At 26.8% G+C, this 18,633-nt stretch overlaps 3 protein-coding genes and 1 pseudogene across 3 annotated transcripts, besides 1 other annotated feature; 2 read left to right on the top strand and 2 right to left on the bottom strand.

The window, feature by feature from the left end:
• Positions 1–1,552: 1,552 nt before the first annotated feature.
• Positions 1,553–2,700, bottom strand: PmUG01_12029400 (annotated as a pseudogene).
• Positions 1,553–2,700: a sequence feature (MSP7-like protein, putative, pseudogene).
• A 3,138-nt stretch (positions 2,701–5,838) lies between these two features.
• On the top strand, positions 5,839–7,710 carry PmUG01_12029300 (DNA replication complex GINS protein, putative; the record flags this gene model as incomplete). The annotated part of the gene is made up of 3 exons (XM_029006497.1): positions 5,839–6,768; positions 6,937–7,234; positions 7,439–7,710. 3 exons carry the CDS (start codon positions 5,839–5,841, stop codon positions 7,708–7,710), a joined length of 1,500 nt encoding a protein of 499 aa, XP_028862980.1.
• A 1,653-nt stretch (positions 7,711–9,363) lies between these two features.
• Positions 9,364–11,204, top strand: PmUG01_12029200 (conserved Plasmodium protein, unknown function; the record flags this gene model as incomplete). The annotated part of the gene is made up of 2 exons (XM_029006496.1): positions 9,364–9,550; positions 9,952–11,204. The coding sequence occupies 2 exons, from the start codon at positions 9,364–9,366 to the stop codon at positions 11,202–11,204; spliced, it is 1,440 nt and encodes a 479-aa protein (XP_028862979.1).
• Positions 11,205–11,791: 587 nt separating this feature from the next.
• PmUG01_12029100 (conserved Plasmodium protein, unknown function) lies at positions 11,792–17,394 on the bottom strand (the record flags this gene model as incomplete). The annotated part of the gene is made up of 3 exons (XM_029006495.1): positions 11,792–11,969; positions 12,144–12,606; positions 12,939–17,394. 3 exons carry the CDS (start codon positions 17,392–17,394, stop codon positions 11,792–11,794), a joined length of 5,097 nt encoding a protein of 1,698 aa, XP_028862978.1.
• Between the last annotated feature and the right edge of the window lie 1,239 nt (positions 17,395–18,633).

The raw sequence follows: 18,633 nt of genomic DNA, 5'->3' as shown, positions 1-18,633 counted from the left end.
TTCTTTTTTCCCTGCACTGTTCATGTAAACGCTCTTAAAATAAGGGAAGTAATTTCATAAATACCAAAGCTGTCATACTAATAAGCAAATTTGTAATAATGATAATGAAGCTATTTATTATACTAATGTGTACACATATTTCTTAAAAACATTTAACCTAAAGGAAAACTATTAAAGAAGGAATTGAATAGAGCACTGCGTAAATGAATACTGAACTGAGCGTAATGCACCTAAAAAATGTAAGACAACTTCGCAAAAAAAAGTAGGTGCATATGGAAGTAGAAAAGAAGAAAAAATATATTTGTCTTGTTAAGTTTTACTTTATTTTTTAAAGACAGAAATAAAAACTGTAAAATGGTGCGCACAATAAACAACATATTCCTAATTTTAAATTCGAATTTAAAAAAAAAACAAGATATATTATTTTATTATGTCTTATTTTATTACATCTTGTTTTATTATATCTTATTATATCTAGTTTTAATTTATCTTATTATATCTTGTTTTATTATATCTTATTATATCTAATTTTATTTTGTCTTATTATATCGTGGTTTATTGTATCTTGGTTTATTATATCTTGGTTTATTATATCTTGGTTTATTATATCTTAATTTTTTTTTATTTTTTCAGCTCAAATTGTTTACACACATTTAAATAAAACTAAAGCGGACTAACGTATGTTAATCGTAAAAAGGGAAATATGTTTTTTAATAGTGTGACTAGGAATTTATATGTAACTATGTACGTATTTATATATATATACATATATATTTATTTTTTTTTTTTTTTTTCTCCCGTCGACCATTCATTTTTTTGAATTTTTTTTTAATTTAAAAACTTAAAATTTTTAAAAACACTGCAGTAAAATTACGATCTATTTAATTGTGTGTGCATAATTTCTTTTTTTTCTTTTCTTGTTCAACTTAAATATTTAAATGTACAACACTGTATCATATGGACATCTTTTGGTTTTTTGGGTACTAGGGTAAGACGCCCTGGAACGCGTGCCTGTATATGTTATATATAAGCATGAATATACAAATTAAAAGCAACAAGGCAGTGTACTAAGCAGGAAAAGAGAAAATTTTATTTAAGCTATTACATCATTTAAAGGCAAAAAGAAAAAAAGGTAAAAATACGAGGCGTCCACTTATGGATTGAAGCGAAAATTATTGTGTTGAATATGTGCTTGTTATTATATTTTCCAATTTATATTTTTTCTTTTTTTTGCGTATTTTCGTACATAAAGCAGAACTGTGTTATTTGATTCAACAAAGATACACCTGTTTATATTAGCAGTACTAATATAGAAGTTTTTCAAAATTTTATTTTATGTATGTATCATATATGCTTAAATGTGAGGGAAAACGCACAAATAAAAAATGCTGTGTCTTACGAAAATAAATAAAATAACACTAATAAAACACAGCAAATAACGTAAAACATAACAAATAAAATAGAACTAATAAAATAAAACTAATAAAATAAAGCAAAATATATAGATATTAAACATACTAATGCTTAGAGTAATTTTTTACATTACAACATTTTAATTATCCATAATCGTGTCCAATATATTTATTGCATTTTCATGGGCTTTATTATATAACTCTTCACTGCTATTTTCATTTAAGTAACTGTGCTGTTTAACATAGATATAAATACCATGAATTACATTGGTAAATTCTTTATAATATAAATCATCTGTTAATGCTTTTTTAAAAACTTCATTTATTGCATTTGCTTGTGTACCTTCTGTTTTACCTCTTTCAGAAAATGGTTCAATCAACTTCTTAACCATTTTATACTCTTTTTTAGTCATGATATATATATCAAATTTCTTTGTAAACTCATTGTATTTATCATTATTTGCCTTATTTTCTCTTTTTATCACATCACAATTCTTTAGTATGTCTTCAAAAAGACAATGTAAACACATAACCTCATCAGGGGATTCGGTATTAACCCGGAGTCCTGCGGCTGTTTTTCCCCATCTTGGGGAGCTGGAGAATCTGGATTTACTCTTTGTGCAACTGCTACGGGCACTTCTGATTCTTCTACAGCTCCTGGTTCTTTTTCCTCCCCTTTATTTTCTTCACTTGCTCCTGGTTTTTCTGATACTGGTACTGTTTCTTGGCCTCCTTTAGCTTCTGGTGCTTGTTCATCTGCTCTTCTAACTTCTTGTCCTTTTCCTCCTGCACCTTCTTCCTCAGGAGTTTTATCAGTGGTATCTTGAGCAAGTAGTTCAACTTGTGAATTTGCTCCTTGTCCGATGAATAAATCCGCATTATGTTCTCTTTCATTTTCCCCATTTATCAAAATTTTATTGGTATTACTTGTTTCATCTCTTTCACAATTTTGTTCTAAATGATCTAATTTATTAGCATATTTTTCTTCTCTTTTTTCATATTTATTTTTCTAAACACCCCGAACACCCTGTTGTAATATAGGATCATGATGATATAATTCTAATATTTGATTTTTTTTATTTAATAATTCTAAATCTTCTTTAATATTTTTAGATAAATTATCTGTTACATTATTCTTTAAATTTTCTATTTTTTCTTTCAATTTTTCTATTGGTTCATTTTTTGTGTAACAATTTACTTTTGAGTTAACATATTGATCTTCACATAATACAAAAAAAAATAGCAAAATGGAAAAACTAGGTGGAACAAATGTATATTTTGTTCTCATTGTTATGGATGAAATTTGAGTAACACGTGAGGGGTTATACTAGTAAAAAAGGAAAGGGAAGTACAGAAAAGGAAGAAAAGTAAAGGAATAAATATATTATAATATTTTCCTTTTTTTTTCTAAAACGTGTGTGAAATAAGGAGAAAGGGAAAAAAAAAAAAAAAAAAATCTAAATATTACGTAAATAGAAAAATGCTACAGAAATAAAATACTATATACAAATAAGAAGATTGGCGTAATAGAACTAAATTATTATTATTATTTTTTATTTTTTTTTTTTTTACTATTATTATCCTTTATCCTTTTTTTTTTTTTTTTTTTTTGATCCATTGTTGCGCTTAAAGTGCTGAAATATTCTGTGTAATTTTTTTAAATTAAAAAATATTTTTAGCAGTATTCAATAGATAATAAATCGTGCAAAATATTTTTTGTCGAGATGTCAAAGTGTCAAATTATTTACTAGTGAAATATTCTTATTGTGTAAAATAATTCGCACAGTGGTGTTTTATCTATTTTCCCTGTTTCCTCGGTTTTTGTTTTTTTAAAATTTTTTTTCTTTTTATATCGAACATAATTTATGATGAACTATTATAAATTATTAGAAATTATTTTTTTTTTACGCAATAGATGTTAATTACTACTATTTCAATTTTCAATACAAACACATTTTTAATCGTCTAAGGGGTAAAAAAAAAAAAAAAAAAGAAGTACAACACAGTATAACACAGTACAACAATATGTAGTAAAATAAAATACTATCACTAATACACATCACATAAGATTAAATACAGTATAATATAAGAATGTTCAATATATATTATCAAGATTTTTTCTTAACGATGTAACGCTTCTGTCTTCTGTACATAACTACAAGCTTCCTTTTTTCCTTTTTACCTTTTTTCCTTTTTTCTTTTTTTTCTTTTTTTTTTTCTTTTTTAAAAAATATTTTAAATGTTTCCCTGTTTCCCCATGTATTTTAATTTATAAACTATCCTACTTTAGAAAAATATAAAAGGGAAAAATTGTGAAGGGAAAATCGGAGTATATATATGTAAATATAATTCTTGCTATAATTAACAAGTTGAAAAAAAAGAAAAAAAAAAATGGACAAAGTTGAACGAAATAGTTATTACCTTACAGCCATATTGTGCATATAAACATTCATGTATAAGAATAGCAGAATAACGATATATGTATGGGTGATAGATGAAAAAGAGGCAATTTCATATTTTTCTCCCTTGCCGTTTTTTCATTTTTTTCTTCTTTTTATCAATTATTTCTCTTTAAGGAATAAAAAAACTTGGAAACTATTTGAACGAAAAATACGGGGACTAATAAAACAATAAATAATTACTGCATTCTGTACAAATTAAATTTGAAAAATATTTATGCTTCTTTTCTTATTTTTCCTAACATATGTTAGAAACACCGGAATATTGTATCTCCTCAAAAAAAAAAAAAAAAAAAGAAAAATAGTGCACTTTTTAAAAAAAAAAAAGAAAAAGTATGTATATATAATTAAAGACGCGCCTTAAGAAAGCTAACAGTGCTTTATATTTGAATTAAATACTGCTATATATTTTTAATCATCGTATTTAGTATTTAGGGTAATATTATGCATTTATATAGAAAATTCTTTTATATATCTATAGAAAAGCATACTTTTTGAAATTTTTTTTTTTTTTTATTTTCATACATTTTATGTTAAGCCTTCATACGTGTGTACTTCAGTATGTCTTAATACAGGCATTCCGAAAAATGTTAAATTAAAGTTATAGAATTTTTATTATATCAAATTATATATCTTTTATACTCATTTTTTTTTTTTTTTTTTTTATTTATTTAGAATTTATGTATTATTATTTTTTTTTTTCTTTTTTTTTTTTTTTATAATTCCTCTCTTTTTCTCCCTTTGTTGTAACAGGGTAAGAAGAGGAATATAAAAAAGTATTTAGGAGTGAGAATGTAAATAATTAGGAAAAAGGCACTTCATTTTAGCGGAAAAGTGCATTATATATATATGCACATATACACATGCATAGGTACATATGTGCATACATTCATTCATACATAATTACTTCTTTAGTAAACTCTGTATTCATAGAATGAGTGTTCTATAACCATTAAACCTTTTACCATCACAAACGTACACATACCCATGCACATACACATAATTTGGAAAATATAAAGCAGTAATCAAACTGGCACATTTTTCATAAAATTTATACTTTCAAGAGTGAAAATTTTAATACTACTAAATACATTGCATCTAAATAGAGATGCCTATCACTTGAAGGTATAAATATGTAAACACTTATATGTGCCAAAAAAGTATAAATAGATTTAGGCACATATGCATGTATTCATTCATGTATATATGTATGTATGTACATACGTATAGGCACGGAAGAAGAAAACATATTAAATAAAAAACCTACATTTTGCACATTACAATTTTTAAAAAAATATATATAACAGTTCCTTTTATGCCTTCACGCCATTAACAAAAATGGACAAATAGTAAAGCATCCAAGAGGTGCACTAGTCCCTACGTTGCTGTTAATAAAATTATACATGTTAGTCTTTTTTTTTTTTTTTTTATTATTATCGTATAGAACATTTTTATAAATCTCTGCAAATAGGCTATACTTAAAATCTCTTGCAAAAAGTAGTGCATCCTTTTCACGTAAAAAAAAAGAAAAAGAAAAAGATAAATTGTAATATCTAAAATGTAGTACTACAAATCAGTTTAATATGTGCATGTAATGCAGGAGTAAAACAATTCAGAACGACTACTACAACATGATCAGTAGAAACAAGGCAAAAGAAAAAAAAATGTATAGATAAAATAGTGGAATATAAAATGCATCCTCTTCTTCTACGACATATGTTTATGTAAATATATATAAGTATGTATGCATATATTTGTAAGTATGTATGAATATATATGTAAGTATGTATGCATATATATGTAAGTATGTATGAATATATATGTAAGTATGTATGCATATATATGTAAGTATGTATGCATATATATGTAAGTATGTATGCATATATATGTAAGCACATATGCACATATATGCACGCTTCCGTGCTGAATAACCCCACACATCCTCTCCTCCCCCACAGACGCATTTCATGATGGACGACGTGTTTGCTATTTTTAAAAAAAAGCATAAGACAAAGAAAAGAGTGTCTACTACAAACGGAACAGAAGAAAAAAAAGAAAAAAAAAGTTTTTTTCACTTGAATAGAAAAAACCCAAGAAGAGCGCATAATGAAGATGATTCTTTTAATTATTATAGAACTCCTGGAGAAACAACAAACGAAAAAAAAAAAAATAATGATATTGAAAATGTAATTACTGTTGAATTTCCCGCATTGCCATATAAAAATACAGAGTCATGTATATCATTTTATTATATTCAATATTTAAGAAATCAATTATTATATGGAAATAAAAATATAAAAATTGATGAAAATACAAAAATGATAGCTGAATCATTACTTGATAAAATGGATAGTATTATATATGAATTGGAAAATAAAGAACATGATGAAAATAGCTATAAAAATGAAATAAAAATTATAACATTTAAATCAATATATGATAGGTATTATAAAATATTCACTACATTTATATCATACTCTGATATTGTACCTCTACCAAATAATTTATATGACTACGTGTTAAATAATGGTGTATATATAAGGTCAAAAAAAAATAATGATTTTAATAGTAGAGAAAATATACATAATATATATTCCTACTTAGATAATGTACAAGTAGGAGAAAATGATTTATCAATTAACGATGAAAAAATATATGTTGATAATATTGATATAAGTAAACCTACTATAATAAATAAATCCATATTAAATCTTGACATAGATATTGAATACTTACCATTAAAAATTAACTCCTCTTATTATTATGCCAATATACAATATGCGAAGTTGTTTTTAAATGATGCTATAAATATGTCTTTATATGATAAAGCATTGGGCGAACTGGTAGTCGTTAAGGCTTTAGTGGACATACCCTCCCTGTCCACGGAATTTGTCGAGGTTAAAACAGAATCGACAAGAAAAACAAAAGCACGCGGTGCATGTGAAAAACGCATAGTGCGCACATGCCATATATACATATGCACAGATCTGTGCACGTGGGCACCCTCATTATACCCTTACCATGGCCGCCACTTCATTTTTTTTTTTTTTTCTTTTTTTGAAAAGGGCTTTGAAATAAAGGAAATGAAAGCCGGAGAAAGGCAATGGATGCCGATATACCTAGCAATAACTCTTTCATCCTATACATATGTAGATGTAGAATTTCCTTTTTGGTTTTACATAAAGAATTTTATAAACATAAAAGAGGAAGAATATAAAAATGGAGATGAATTATTTGAATTACCTTCTCCCTATTTTTTTGAGATATGTTTTATGTTTTTAGATCAAAAAATATTTTCAAAAGCTACTCCTATTGAAACGGTTGGACAGAAAAGTTTTTTTAAATATATGTCGAAGGTAGCAGGTGAGATCTTTCATCCTTTTTCGATATAATATTGAACTACTACAATAGGAACAATGTGTCGTTAGTGTTATTACTATTACTACTATTACAGAATAATTCTGCATTGTAGTAGTATTTTATTTTTTATTTTCTATGTAACATACCAATGAATATCACTTTAACTAGATCTACTTTGTCCTTTTGATATATATTCTGTTTGCTTAGGTTATGTTGAAGATATTAAGCATTGTAGAGCTGAGAAAATAATAAAATACCTTGAGGAGCAAGATGTGCACTCTACCCATATTTACATTCAAAATTTGCAGTACTCTGAAACTTATTTAATTAATCTATCTCTGTACAGTTTTTGGAAGTACGATAAAAATTTAAACGAACGAGGTGATTCCATAGATTTTACCTCATACTTACTTGAGCCATTTATAAAAGAAGCGGGGGAAGACAATGATGACGAGGAAAATATACTACATGATTTGTAGGCACCTTTTTACAAAGTATGTAGTCGGCAAATTTTGTAAGCTTCCCCTTAACGAAGAAGATGTTTTGTAAGTATTTTTAACGACAGAAATATATTACACGTTTTGTGTGCATTTTTTTTTTTTTTTTTTTTTTTTTATGTACTGCTTCAGCGTGTGCTTATATGTAGGCACAGTTCATTATTATATTACTGCTGAGTTCTCCTCTAATTATAGTTTCAAAAGAAAAAAAAATATATGAAAGGGAAAAGGGAATAAAGATACGAAAAAAAAGCAAAGGCCAAAAGTGTGCAAATATTTCTTAATTTAAAAAAATGTTGTAAGCACATATGTAAAATGGTACATGTATTATTATATATTCTGCAATTTTTTATCAAAATAATTTTTACCATTTATATTAATTTAGTAATATTGATATGTTCACACTGCGAATAAGTACTATTAGTAATAAATTTAATTTCTAGTTATTCCAAAACTAAATTGTAATCATTTCACGTTACACAATTTTGCTGATTTGGTTAGGTAATACTACTATTTTTACTCTTTTTTTTTTTTTTTTTTTTTTTTTTCCTTGTGAATTATAACTTTCCCATTTTTTCGTTTTTTCTTATATACTTCTTTTATAATTTATTTTTCGTCCCTTTGTACATTCGTTAAATTTTTTTCCCTTTTTTTTTGTGTTATTTTTTTGATTTTTAAATATGAAATTATAATATTATTTTTTATTTGTTTTAAAATGGGACGTAAATAGCAAAATTTAATTTTCCCCTCTATCCCCTAAAAAAAGATTTCTTTTAATACCCTTGATAAAATTAACAACTTGCGCATTTGGACATTTAAACATTTAAGTAATTAAACAAATAAACAATTAAACAAATAAACAATTAAACAAATAAACAATTAAACAAATAAACAATTAAACAAATAAACAATTAAACAAATAAACAATTACGCAAATAAACAATTAAACAATTAAACAATTAAACAAATAAATATTTAAAAATCTACTCATTATATATTCCATATAAAGGATAAATGAGCAAATTAAGAGAAAATTGTTGGAGGGGTAAAAAAAAAAAAACTCCTATTTTACAAATATATATATTTAATTATCCTCATTGTTTGTACAAGTTTTTACATATACATAAAACATGCAGGTTTATACGAACTAGACGAAAAGAATAGAAACCTTTTTTTCCATTTTTTGCGCCGTAAACGTGTTATCAGTGGGATATTATATACACGTTCTTATGCGTCATCAGCAGGGTGCTATCAGTTATATCAACCTGTGTTATTTACCTTATATTTTTTTATCATGACTGTAATATTTTTATTATTACAAATCTTATATTTATAACGTATTTATAGCATATTTTAAATATATTTTTAACATACTTTTAGCCCATTTTTAATTTATTTGTATATATTTTTGCGTGTATTTTTTCTTTACTTCCTCATGCGCACTTCATTCCTACACGTACTTCATTTTTTCTCTTGCTTTACATTTACGCCATATATTTTTTTTTTTTTTTTTTCGTTCACTTTAATCTGCTACTCCGTACTTTGCACTCATTTGCCAACAATGACTGAGTAAAAGATGTAAAGGCGTAAATTGTAAGAAAGCTATTATTAAATGAAAACAAAAAAAGAGAAAAAATGAGTAAGGAAACAAAAGTAATAAATAAATGTTTTAAAGGCAAAAGGAACGTATGTTATTATCTGAAGATAGGAGAAAAGAAAAAAGAAAAGAAAAATGAAAAGATCATATTACATAATTGTATTCAAACTTTACTATCAGATCCTTTAGTTGTTTTATATACGGATGATAATTATATTTGTACAGGTATTCTTTTTTATATGTACCTACTTTACATTACATATATTATATTCTGTTCTTTTCCTTTTACGGACTCATTGTTTATGTCCTTTTTGTATTTCCCATAGCTCCTTTCCATAACATATTCCAATAATAATTTTTTTTTTTTTTTTTTTTTTTTTTTTATTCTATACCATTTTATATATCGTGTAAGTTTTTCGAGTTTTACGCCATTTTGTGTACTTTATATCTTTTATATTATTGTACAATTTAATGTACTATTATATCTAATTTTATACCTTTATTTTATTTTTTTTTTTTTTATTTTATTTTTTTTATCTTTACTCTCTCTTTTTATCTTCTCTTTTTATCAACCTTTATTTTCATTTTTCGAATGTCTTTCATTTGTCTGTCCATTTCTTCTGTAGGTTCTTTGACGGGGAAAGTTTGCATATATAGAATAACGAAAAAGGAGGACAAAGAAATCAATACGGATGTTTCATATATCAATAGTAAGAATAATGTGGAATTAGAAAAAAAAAATATATCCGATTTGAGCAGAAACGGCTCAAAAGGTGCGAACATAAATTCAACGGATGACGTTCCTCTAGGCCTTAAAAACGGAACAAGCATCGGTAGCAATTATAACGACGTGAATGGTAATAGCAGCAATAACAACGATAGTAGCAAAAACGATAGTAGTAGCAAAAACGATAGTAGCAAAAACGATAGTAGCAAAAACGATAGTAGTAAAAACAATGATAGTAGGAATAACAATAATAGTCACTGTAACAGTAACAATAAGATTAGTAATAAGAATAATAACATCAATAACAGTAGCTGTAATAATAATAATTACAGTAACAGTAATGGTAATAGCGGAAGCTGTAGTAACTATAGGGAGGTTCTCGAAAAATACCATATTCTGTGCATGTTCAGAAATAATAGCATAAAAGCAATTTACATTGATAGGAATTATATATATGTTTATTACGAAAGCTGTATTGATGTGTTTTGTATAAAAACCTATCATTTTATAAAAAAAATAAATTTAGAGGTGTCTAATAATAAACAAGTAATATATTATGAAAACCTTATTTTATTTAACAACTCGAAGAGCCTATTTATTTATGATATTACAAATAATTTTACTAGTTACTTTTATAAAAATTTTTTAAAAAATATAATTATTTTTGATTTTAATATTAATTATTTATTATGTTATAAAAGTAATTTTGGCAAATGTCATATTCGAGTTTTACAAATTTCCATCAATGCACAAAAATGCGAACATGAATTAATTTTTTGTGTTGATTTTTCTTCAAAATTTATAAGTCATGGTAAATTTTTAGATGATGAAAAAATTATAGTAGCAAAGAATGGAAGGAGATTAATTATATTTGATTTTAAAAAAGCTGTAGATATGTATAGAATTAAAAAATTAAAAAAAAAAATTCTAGACATTTACAAATCAGCTGAAAACATGTTATTTATATTAGTAGAAAACCAAATATTCATATTTAATTTATCTACTTTTATTTTTTATAAATGTGTGAAGCTACCTCCAGGGTTCTTCTATTTTAAATGGTCTTATTTTATAAGACACAAAAATAACAAAATAATTTTTTCCTCGGACAGGGGCATTTACTTCATTGATTACCCCATTGAGGAACAAGTTTAAGCACGTACGTGTTTATAACATGAGCAGTTACAACGTGAATGAATATAGTGTAAATTGTTTATGTAAATGCGTATTGGCGTAGCCGAGCACCCGTGGATATCTGCAACAACGTAGAAAATTGCACATATTGGCACGTTGGTACGTTGCAGAGCTGTGTTAAATACATACAAAAAAAAGGAATATATAAGCATATATGTATATATATATAAAATAATGCATTTGCACCTGCTGTGATACAATATTCATTCAGTTTTGCTAGCGTGTTTCTATGCTGGCTATACGCAAAAGTGATTTATAAAAATTTCTTTAAGTATATTTACCATATATCTTTTATAATATAATTTTTATCTTTAGTTGTATGCAAATTTTTTATAATTAAAATTAGTATTATACTATTCCATATACCTCATTTTGTTTTATTGTATTATGCCCTATTTATATTTCTACCAATGTTTTTATTCATTTTTTGCCTTTTTTTTTCCATTTTTCGCATTTTCCCTTTTTGCATGTTTTCCCCTATTTTTTTTTGTTTTTTTAATGAATATTATGAATCTTCTTAATTAAGCAGGAAAATGTTTTTAAACAAACTATTCACTTAAAAAATTATAATTTTTGTTTGTATCGTAATACTGATGAACGTCTGAAAATACACACGAATACTGCTCACTCGAGTTTAAAAAAAGAAATATGTCCTTGATATAATTCCCCTCAAAAATAGTTCCAATTTGTTTGCCATATTTGCATCGTAGCATTATGTACAGCTCACTATAAAAAAAAAAAAAAGAAAGATATATATATATATATATATATATATATATTATTATACTGATATGCGGTTTGCTCACAAAGGCACGACATCCTGTGAGTAACGGATAACATTAGATACGTGTACAACGAGATAAACAACTAGGCAATTTTATGAATATAAGAATGGCGTACCTCAACAGATATATTATTTTATATTTTAAAACACCTATAATGTAGTTAAATAAGGAGGGGAAAAAATGATTTTCCTTATATTTATCAGCATTTGAGCATATAAATAATTTAACGTAAAAATATATCTTTGGAAACAAAAAATAAATTTGGTGCCGGAAAAGTTGTAGGCCTTTTTTTGCGTTATCCATATTTTTACCATTTTTGTCATTTTTGTAATTTTTGCTGTATTCACAATTTTTACCATTTTCACCTTTAACCATTATTGCGTATTTTTCTAGCAACTCAAAACTTATTTCACTCAAAAATGCGAAGTCTACCTTTACATAATTAAGTTGTTCATTATCTTCATCTTTTTTTTTTTTTTCGTTCATAAACTTATGCACCACGTTTTTTATCTCTTCTTCTTTTTCGGAAGTCTTGTCATCATATTCGGCCGACAAAATTTTAATTAGAGGGGCACAAACTGCGGAGCAAAATAGGTGCATAGGGATGAGAGACAAATTAGATAAACGCAAATGTGGGTAGAAAAATAAGTACACAAATATGTAGACAAATGAACATACAAATAAATGGATAACTTGGTACACAAACAAATTGCTATAATTATTTCCACATAAATAAGCAGCCAAAATATGCACACACAGTAGGGTTACACAGATTATTGCGCAGTTAAATGTGAAAAATGGTTGCTAAACACATGGGAAATATTACTCACAATGAACACATGTTACATACACACATGCTAAACACATACTACACGCGTGTTTACCAAATTTATACACTGCTTCGTATTACCTATCGAAATCGTCGTTAATGTGAAGTTATATATATTTTCATTAAATGAAGCCAGTATTTTACTCTGTATATCATTGGTGGATGACAAATTGTAAACTCTTTTAATAAAATAAAAAATGGAGTTTTCATTCTCCCCCGTTGATTTATTCTTATCTTTTCCCCTCTGTTTGAGATAAGTTCTTTCTTTTTTTGCGGCTTCATGTAGAAGATGTTCTGTTAGCTCCTTATCTAAGTACAGGTTTAAAAAATCCTTATCATTAGTAACTTTGTAAAATAAGTAAAGGAGAAAACTTAAATTTTTAATTAAGTACAAACTTGCATTAATCATATCTCCATCATGATTTTTAAGATGCTGTTTGTAAATATTAATGATCGAGTTATAAGTATTATCTAAGCACTCATTGAACAGATCCATAAAGGTGCTTTCCTCCATTATAAAATTTATAGTTTTTAAAATTAATATTGTACCTATTATGTTGATATCTACACCGGTTAGTGAAAATTTTGTATCTTTGTTATAATAACAGTTAAGGAAGGAAAAGGGTTTGTATACACTATTTTCATTTAATACATTAATATTATATTCATGCTCTTTGTAATTATGTTCAATATCTATACTCTCACTAGAATCATCGTCTGAATTACCTCTGCTTTGATTATCACTTACATTTTCCCCACAATTTTGACGAGATCGGTTATTGCACGTGCTAAGACAACTCATTTCCACATTCACCTTGTTACTACTATTGTTATTGTGAATGATAGTACTATTGTTATTGATATTACTGCTACATAGAGGAGGTATGCCATTTGAAGACCCAACTGTATTGTTCGATATGTCGAGGTCTGCTTCTTCCTTTTCTTTTTCACAAACATAATTGCACCGTTCACCAGTATTATTTGTAAGTAAATACTCGTCATATAAGAACTCGTTAACCATATCTTTGAATTTCTTTTTTATCGGTTTGAAACATGTGTATGGAATAGTAGAAGAGATATTTTTTGTGTAGTACGAAATATACATTTCAATAATGTATAATAATCTGTCTTTTAAAATTTTACAGATTTTTATTAAATAATCTCGTATAGTACTATATAAATTATCGCCATATATTTCTATAATATCTACATAAATAATTTGAATAATTTTTCTTATAATTTGTATATTATTTAATTCGTAAATATTCTGACTAATATTGTCATATACAGATACACCAATAGCGTTTAATATAATACTAAGAGAGGAGTGAAGAAAACTATTGTTAAATATGCTAAGAAATAAATCTATTTCTAATTTTGAAATATATATAGATAATAGACAAACATTTTTTATGTATTTACATATATCACTATTTGAGAAATAGTCAAAATTTCTTATTATATTATTATTTAAAATTTTTAATCTCGTACTTGTGTAAAAACTTTCCAATGTGTTATAATCATCTACATATAAATTATTTTCATCAATCATTGATTTTTTATATATGTAATTTATAATATCTTTCATACAACCACATTTTATTTTGTACTTTTTGTAATATTCAAATTCGTTTATATATTTACTGAAATATATCATGTTCATATTGTTGTATATTTTGTTAATCTCGTTTTCGTCATCTGTTAGTAATAATAAAGTTTCATTTGTAACGATATTGTCGATACATGGCAAGGTGTTTGTGTTTTCTCCATCCTTTTGTCCTCGAATTAGATTCAAGTTGCATTCTTTCACTGCGCTATCTTTTGTTTTGACATTATCAGCTTGGTAGTGTTCCACTACTAGGTTATGTCCTTCCATATTATATTCATTCGTTATGGTGTGCCCTTTACCCATTTTACTTATACTTACGTTTGATTTGTTTATGTTCGATACTCCTTTAACTTCGCAAGACGCAGGTTCTCCACCCCTTCCTGAGTGGATTTCGCTAATGTACCTATTACCCTCTTCATGTTCGTATTTACAACTGTGTTCACCCTCATGTTCATTTTTATTTTTTACTTTTTTGTAGCTTTCTTGTGGTAGCTCTATCATTGCCTTCTTTTCGCAAAACGTGCTATCGCGAAGAGAATTATTACTATCAAAAACGTCACTGCTACAAGGAATATTCAAATCTGCATTGTTTAAAACATCCCTAAATAAATTTATAACGCACTTCAAAATTCTCTTAATAATGGATTGATATTTGGCCAGCTTGGACTTGGCGTTCAAATATGTGCCATTCTTTTTAAAAAATTTTATAGCTTTTTCTGAGAACTGAAGCATATAGTAAATTTCATTTTTTCCCTTCAACTTTTCTAACTTCTTGGGTCCACTCCGCTTGTCCGTTCCATTCAACTTGTAAATCTTATTCAACCTATTTGGTTTGCTCATCCCATTCGTTTTCCTTTTTTGTGTTTTTCCATTTTTCCCCCCTCCTCTTTTTTGTAAACCTCGATACAGTTCTTTCTTTAATCCATTGCCTCTATTTATGCTTTCATACTTTTCCTGCCTATACTCATCAGATTGTGGGGGAAAATTGCCCAAGAAATTTTTACTTCTTCCTGATTGATTTTTTAATAATTTACGATAAGCATACCCTTTTCTATTCATATATTTTTCGTCCATGCATTTTTTGCTCATATATTTTTCGTCCATGCATTTTTTGCTCATATATTTTTCGTCCATGCATTTTTCTTCCATATATTTTTCTTCCATATATTTTTCTTCCATATATTTTTCTTCCATATATTTTTCTTCCATGCATTTTTCGTCCAAGCATTTTTCGTCCAAGCATTTTTCGTTCATACGTTTTTCGTTCATACATTTATTCATTTCATATTTCTGATCCATACATTGACTTCTTGGTATTACGTAAGAGTCACCTTCCGTGGATACATATTTTGAATGCTTCTGATCATCCCCGTTTGAGAATATTTTATTATCGTCATCATCTATGTTGTTAAACAAATATTCATTTTCATCATCGTTACTGTATGCCTCTTCACTTGCCTTCTTCGTACCTCTTTCCTCAACCTTTTTGTTACTGTCACTATTACCGCTTACCAGTTCTTCATCACTACAACCACTTAGCGCTTCATCGTCAGTATGACCGCTTACCAATTCATCGTCCGTATGACCACTTAGCGCTTCATCGTCAGTATGACCGCTTACCAATTCATCGTCCGTATGACCGCTTACCAATTCATCGTCAGTATGACCGCTTACCAATTCATCGTCCGTATAATCGCTTTCTTCCGTACATTCCTCTGTGTCCCTCCCGTCGTCGCTGCCCCCATTTGTTTTCGCGCCTCTGCCCTTATCACACGCTTCATCTGTGTTTGTTGTTCTGTTCTTCAGAAAGGAGTTATTATATATATCTAAGAAATATGCGTACTGGTTTTTCTCTATATTGCTCATAATAATTTCAAACTGTTCTATGTTGGTATAATATTGAAGGTAACGTTCAATTCTGCCTTTGTTAACTTTCATTAATTTAATTTCTGAATACCTATAATAATAATTTAGAAAAATAGAATAAAACGTTTTATAAATAAATTGTTTATTCTTTACTAATGTATGTACCTCGTTTTTTATTTCTTTATAACAGCTTAAAATGGTATCGATCTTTTTAAATATTTCTGATAAATGTAAAATTCTTTTATTCTTTATAGTTTTTATTTCATTTATACTTTTGTGCTCCTCCATTCTTCTATTCATTTTATAAATTAAATAATAATTTTCTATTTCTGTGTATGTATCACTGTCTCTTCTGTTATTGCTAGTATTACTTACGTCTATTACGTCTCCTTCGTGTATTTCACAAGGGTTACTACTATCATATATTTTGTCATTTTTACTCTCACTATGTTTAGAAGTTATATTATGTGTATAATAATTTGATGTATTATAACTTTTCTTTTTATCCTTTTCATCAGACGAAAAATTGAGAAGCGAGTCACATGAAAACTCATCATCCTCTTTATTATTAGGATTTAATTTTATATCGGGGAATACAACTGTCTCATCTTTACCTTGAGTACAATTAATAACTGCATTTCCAAGCTTATCGTTATTTGTATTATCCCATATTTCGTCTTCTCCTTCACTACTTTCGTCACTATCCGTAAAAGAGAAAGACATACTTACCTCTTCATAAGATGTACATTCTATGTCTTCTGGAACGTTACAAGGATAGGCGCTACTCTCATTATCATAAAAACCACTCGTATGATTAACTACTTTTTTTTGATTTTCTTTAAACGCTCTACTTTTACCGTTACAAATAGCATTTGCATCTTCTTGTAGTTCACATTTACTTTTTTCCTTTTCATTCTCACTTAATTTTTGATTTCTTCTGGCACATATTATTTTATTTTTTTCTCTTTCAAAGTTGATTTTGTCGCACGAAAAATTTTCTATTTTGGTTATATATTCATATAGCTTAAAGTACAAATTTTCCTTGTTCTCTCCCCCCTTCATTCTGCCTTGAGCTATTATCTGTCAGCTTCAACCTTTCAGCTTCTAGCTTATAGCGTCGCAAACATACATGTATACACATGTACACACAAGCCCATACATGCCCTTATATATATATATATATATATACATACATTTACATATATTACTCACAAACAACGAAATGGCAAGCACGCAGCATCTTAACTACACATATTCCTTATAAGCCCAAAAGGTACTAATTACTACCAGGTAATTATAACAGTGTCAATATAAAATAAGCACATTCGTAAATATTCAACTATGCATAGAATATTTTAAACAATTATATACAAATTTAACAAGGTACTTCTAGGGTGCTTTAATCGGGGAAAAAAAAAAAATAATAATATATAACAAGAATAGAAATGAAAATAAAAAATGAAAACAAAAAATGAAAATAAAAAATGAAAATAAAAAATGAAAATAAAAAAAATAAATAAAAAAATTAAAATAAAAAAAAAAAAATAAAAATAAAAAATAAAAAAAATACAAAAAAATATAAAAAAATACTAAAAAATATAAAAATATAGTAAAAAATATAAAAAAATAAAAAAAAATATAAAAAATACAAAAAAATATAAAAACATACAAAAAAATATAAAACATACAAAAAAATATAAAACATACAAAAAAATATAAAACATACAAAAAAATATAAAACATACAAAAAAATATAAAACATACAAAAAAATATAAAACATACAAAAAAATAAAAAAAAGTGGGAATCTCACACCATTTGACAATTTTTAAACAAAATGTGAAGTACAACAAAAGCAGAAAAAGTATCAGCAAAGTATCCAAATAAAAATGAGTGCCACCTGTAGTATGTGCCAAATATATGGTGAAGAAAAATGCCGAAATGTTTAGAAATAAAGCCAAAAATAGTACCACAAAAAACGATAAATTTTTATCCCCTTATTTGCTTCTTTGCAGATAAGTATGCATCTAATAGTGAGGACTTCCCCATTTCTTATTTATAATATATCGTAACTCTTACGCGAAATGGATTATAATTAAGATTTTTATTTTATTTTAAAAAAATATCCTTAACACTTATTCGGTAGTAATAAGGTGTGAGTTCACACGCTTTTAAGGGCTAAAAGATAAGCAGTACGCTTTTTCTTTTCTTCTCATTTATACTCCTTTCTTCATATTTCTTCTCTACTTTTCTCATTTCTTCTCATTTACCATTTTACTTTATTACTTCAATCCCTTGCATT

Source organism: Plasmodium malariae, assembly GCF_900090045.1.
Source record: "Plasmodium malariae genome assembly, chromosome: 12".
NCBI classification, from domain to species: domain Eukaryota; phylum Apicomplexa; class Aconoidasida; order Haemosporida; family Plasmodiidae; genus Plasmodium; species Plasmodium malariae.
Note: the sequence above shows the minus strand (reverse complement) of the source record. Positions and strands in the feature narration are given on the sequence as shown.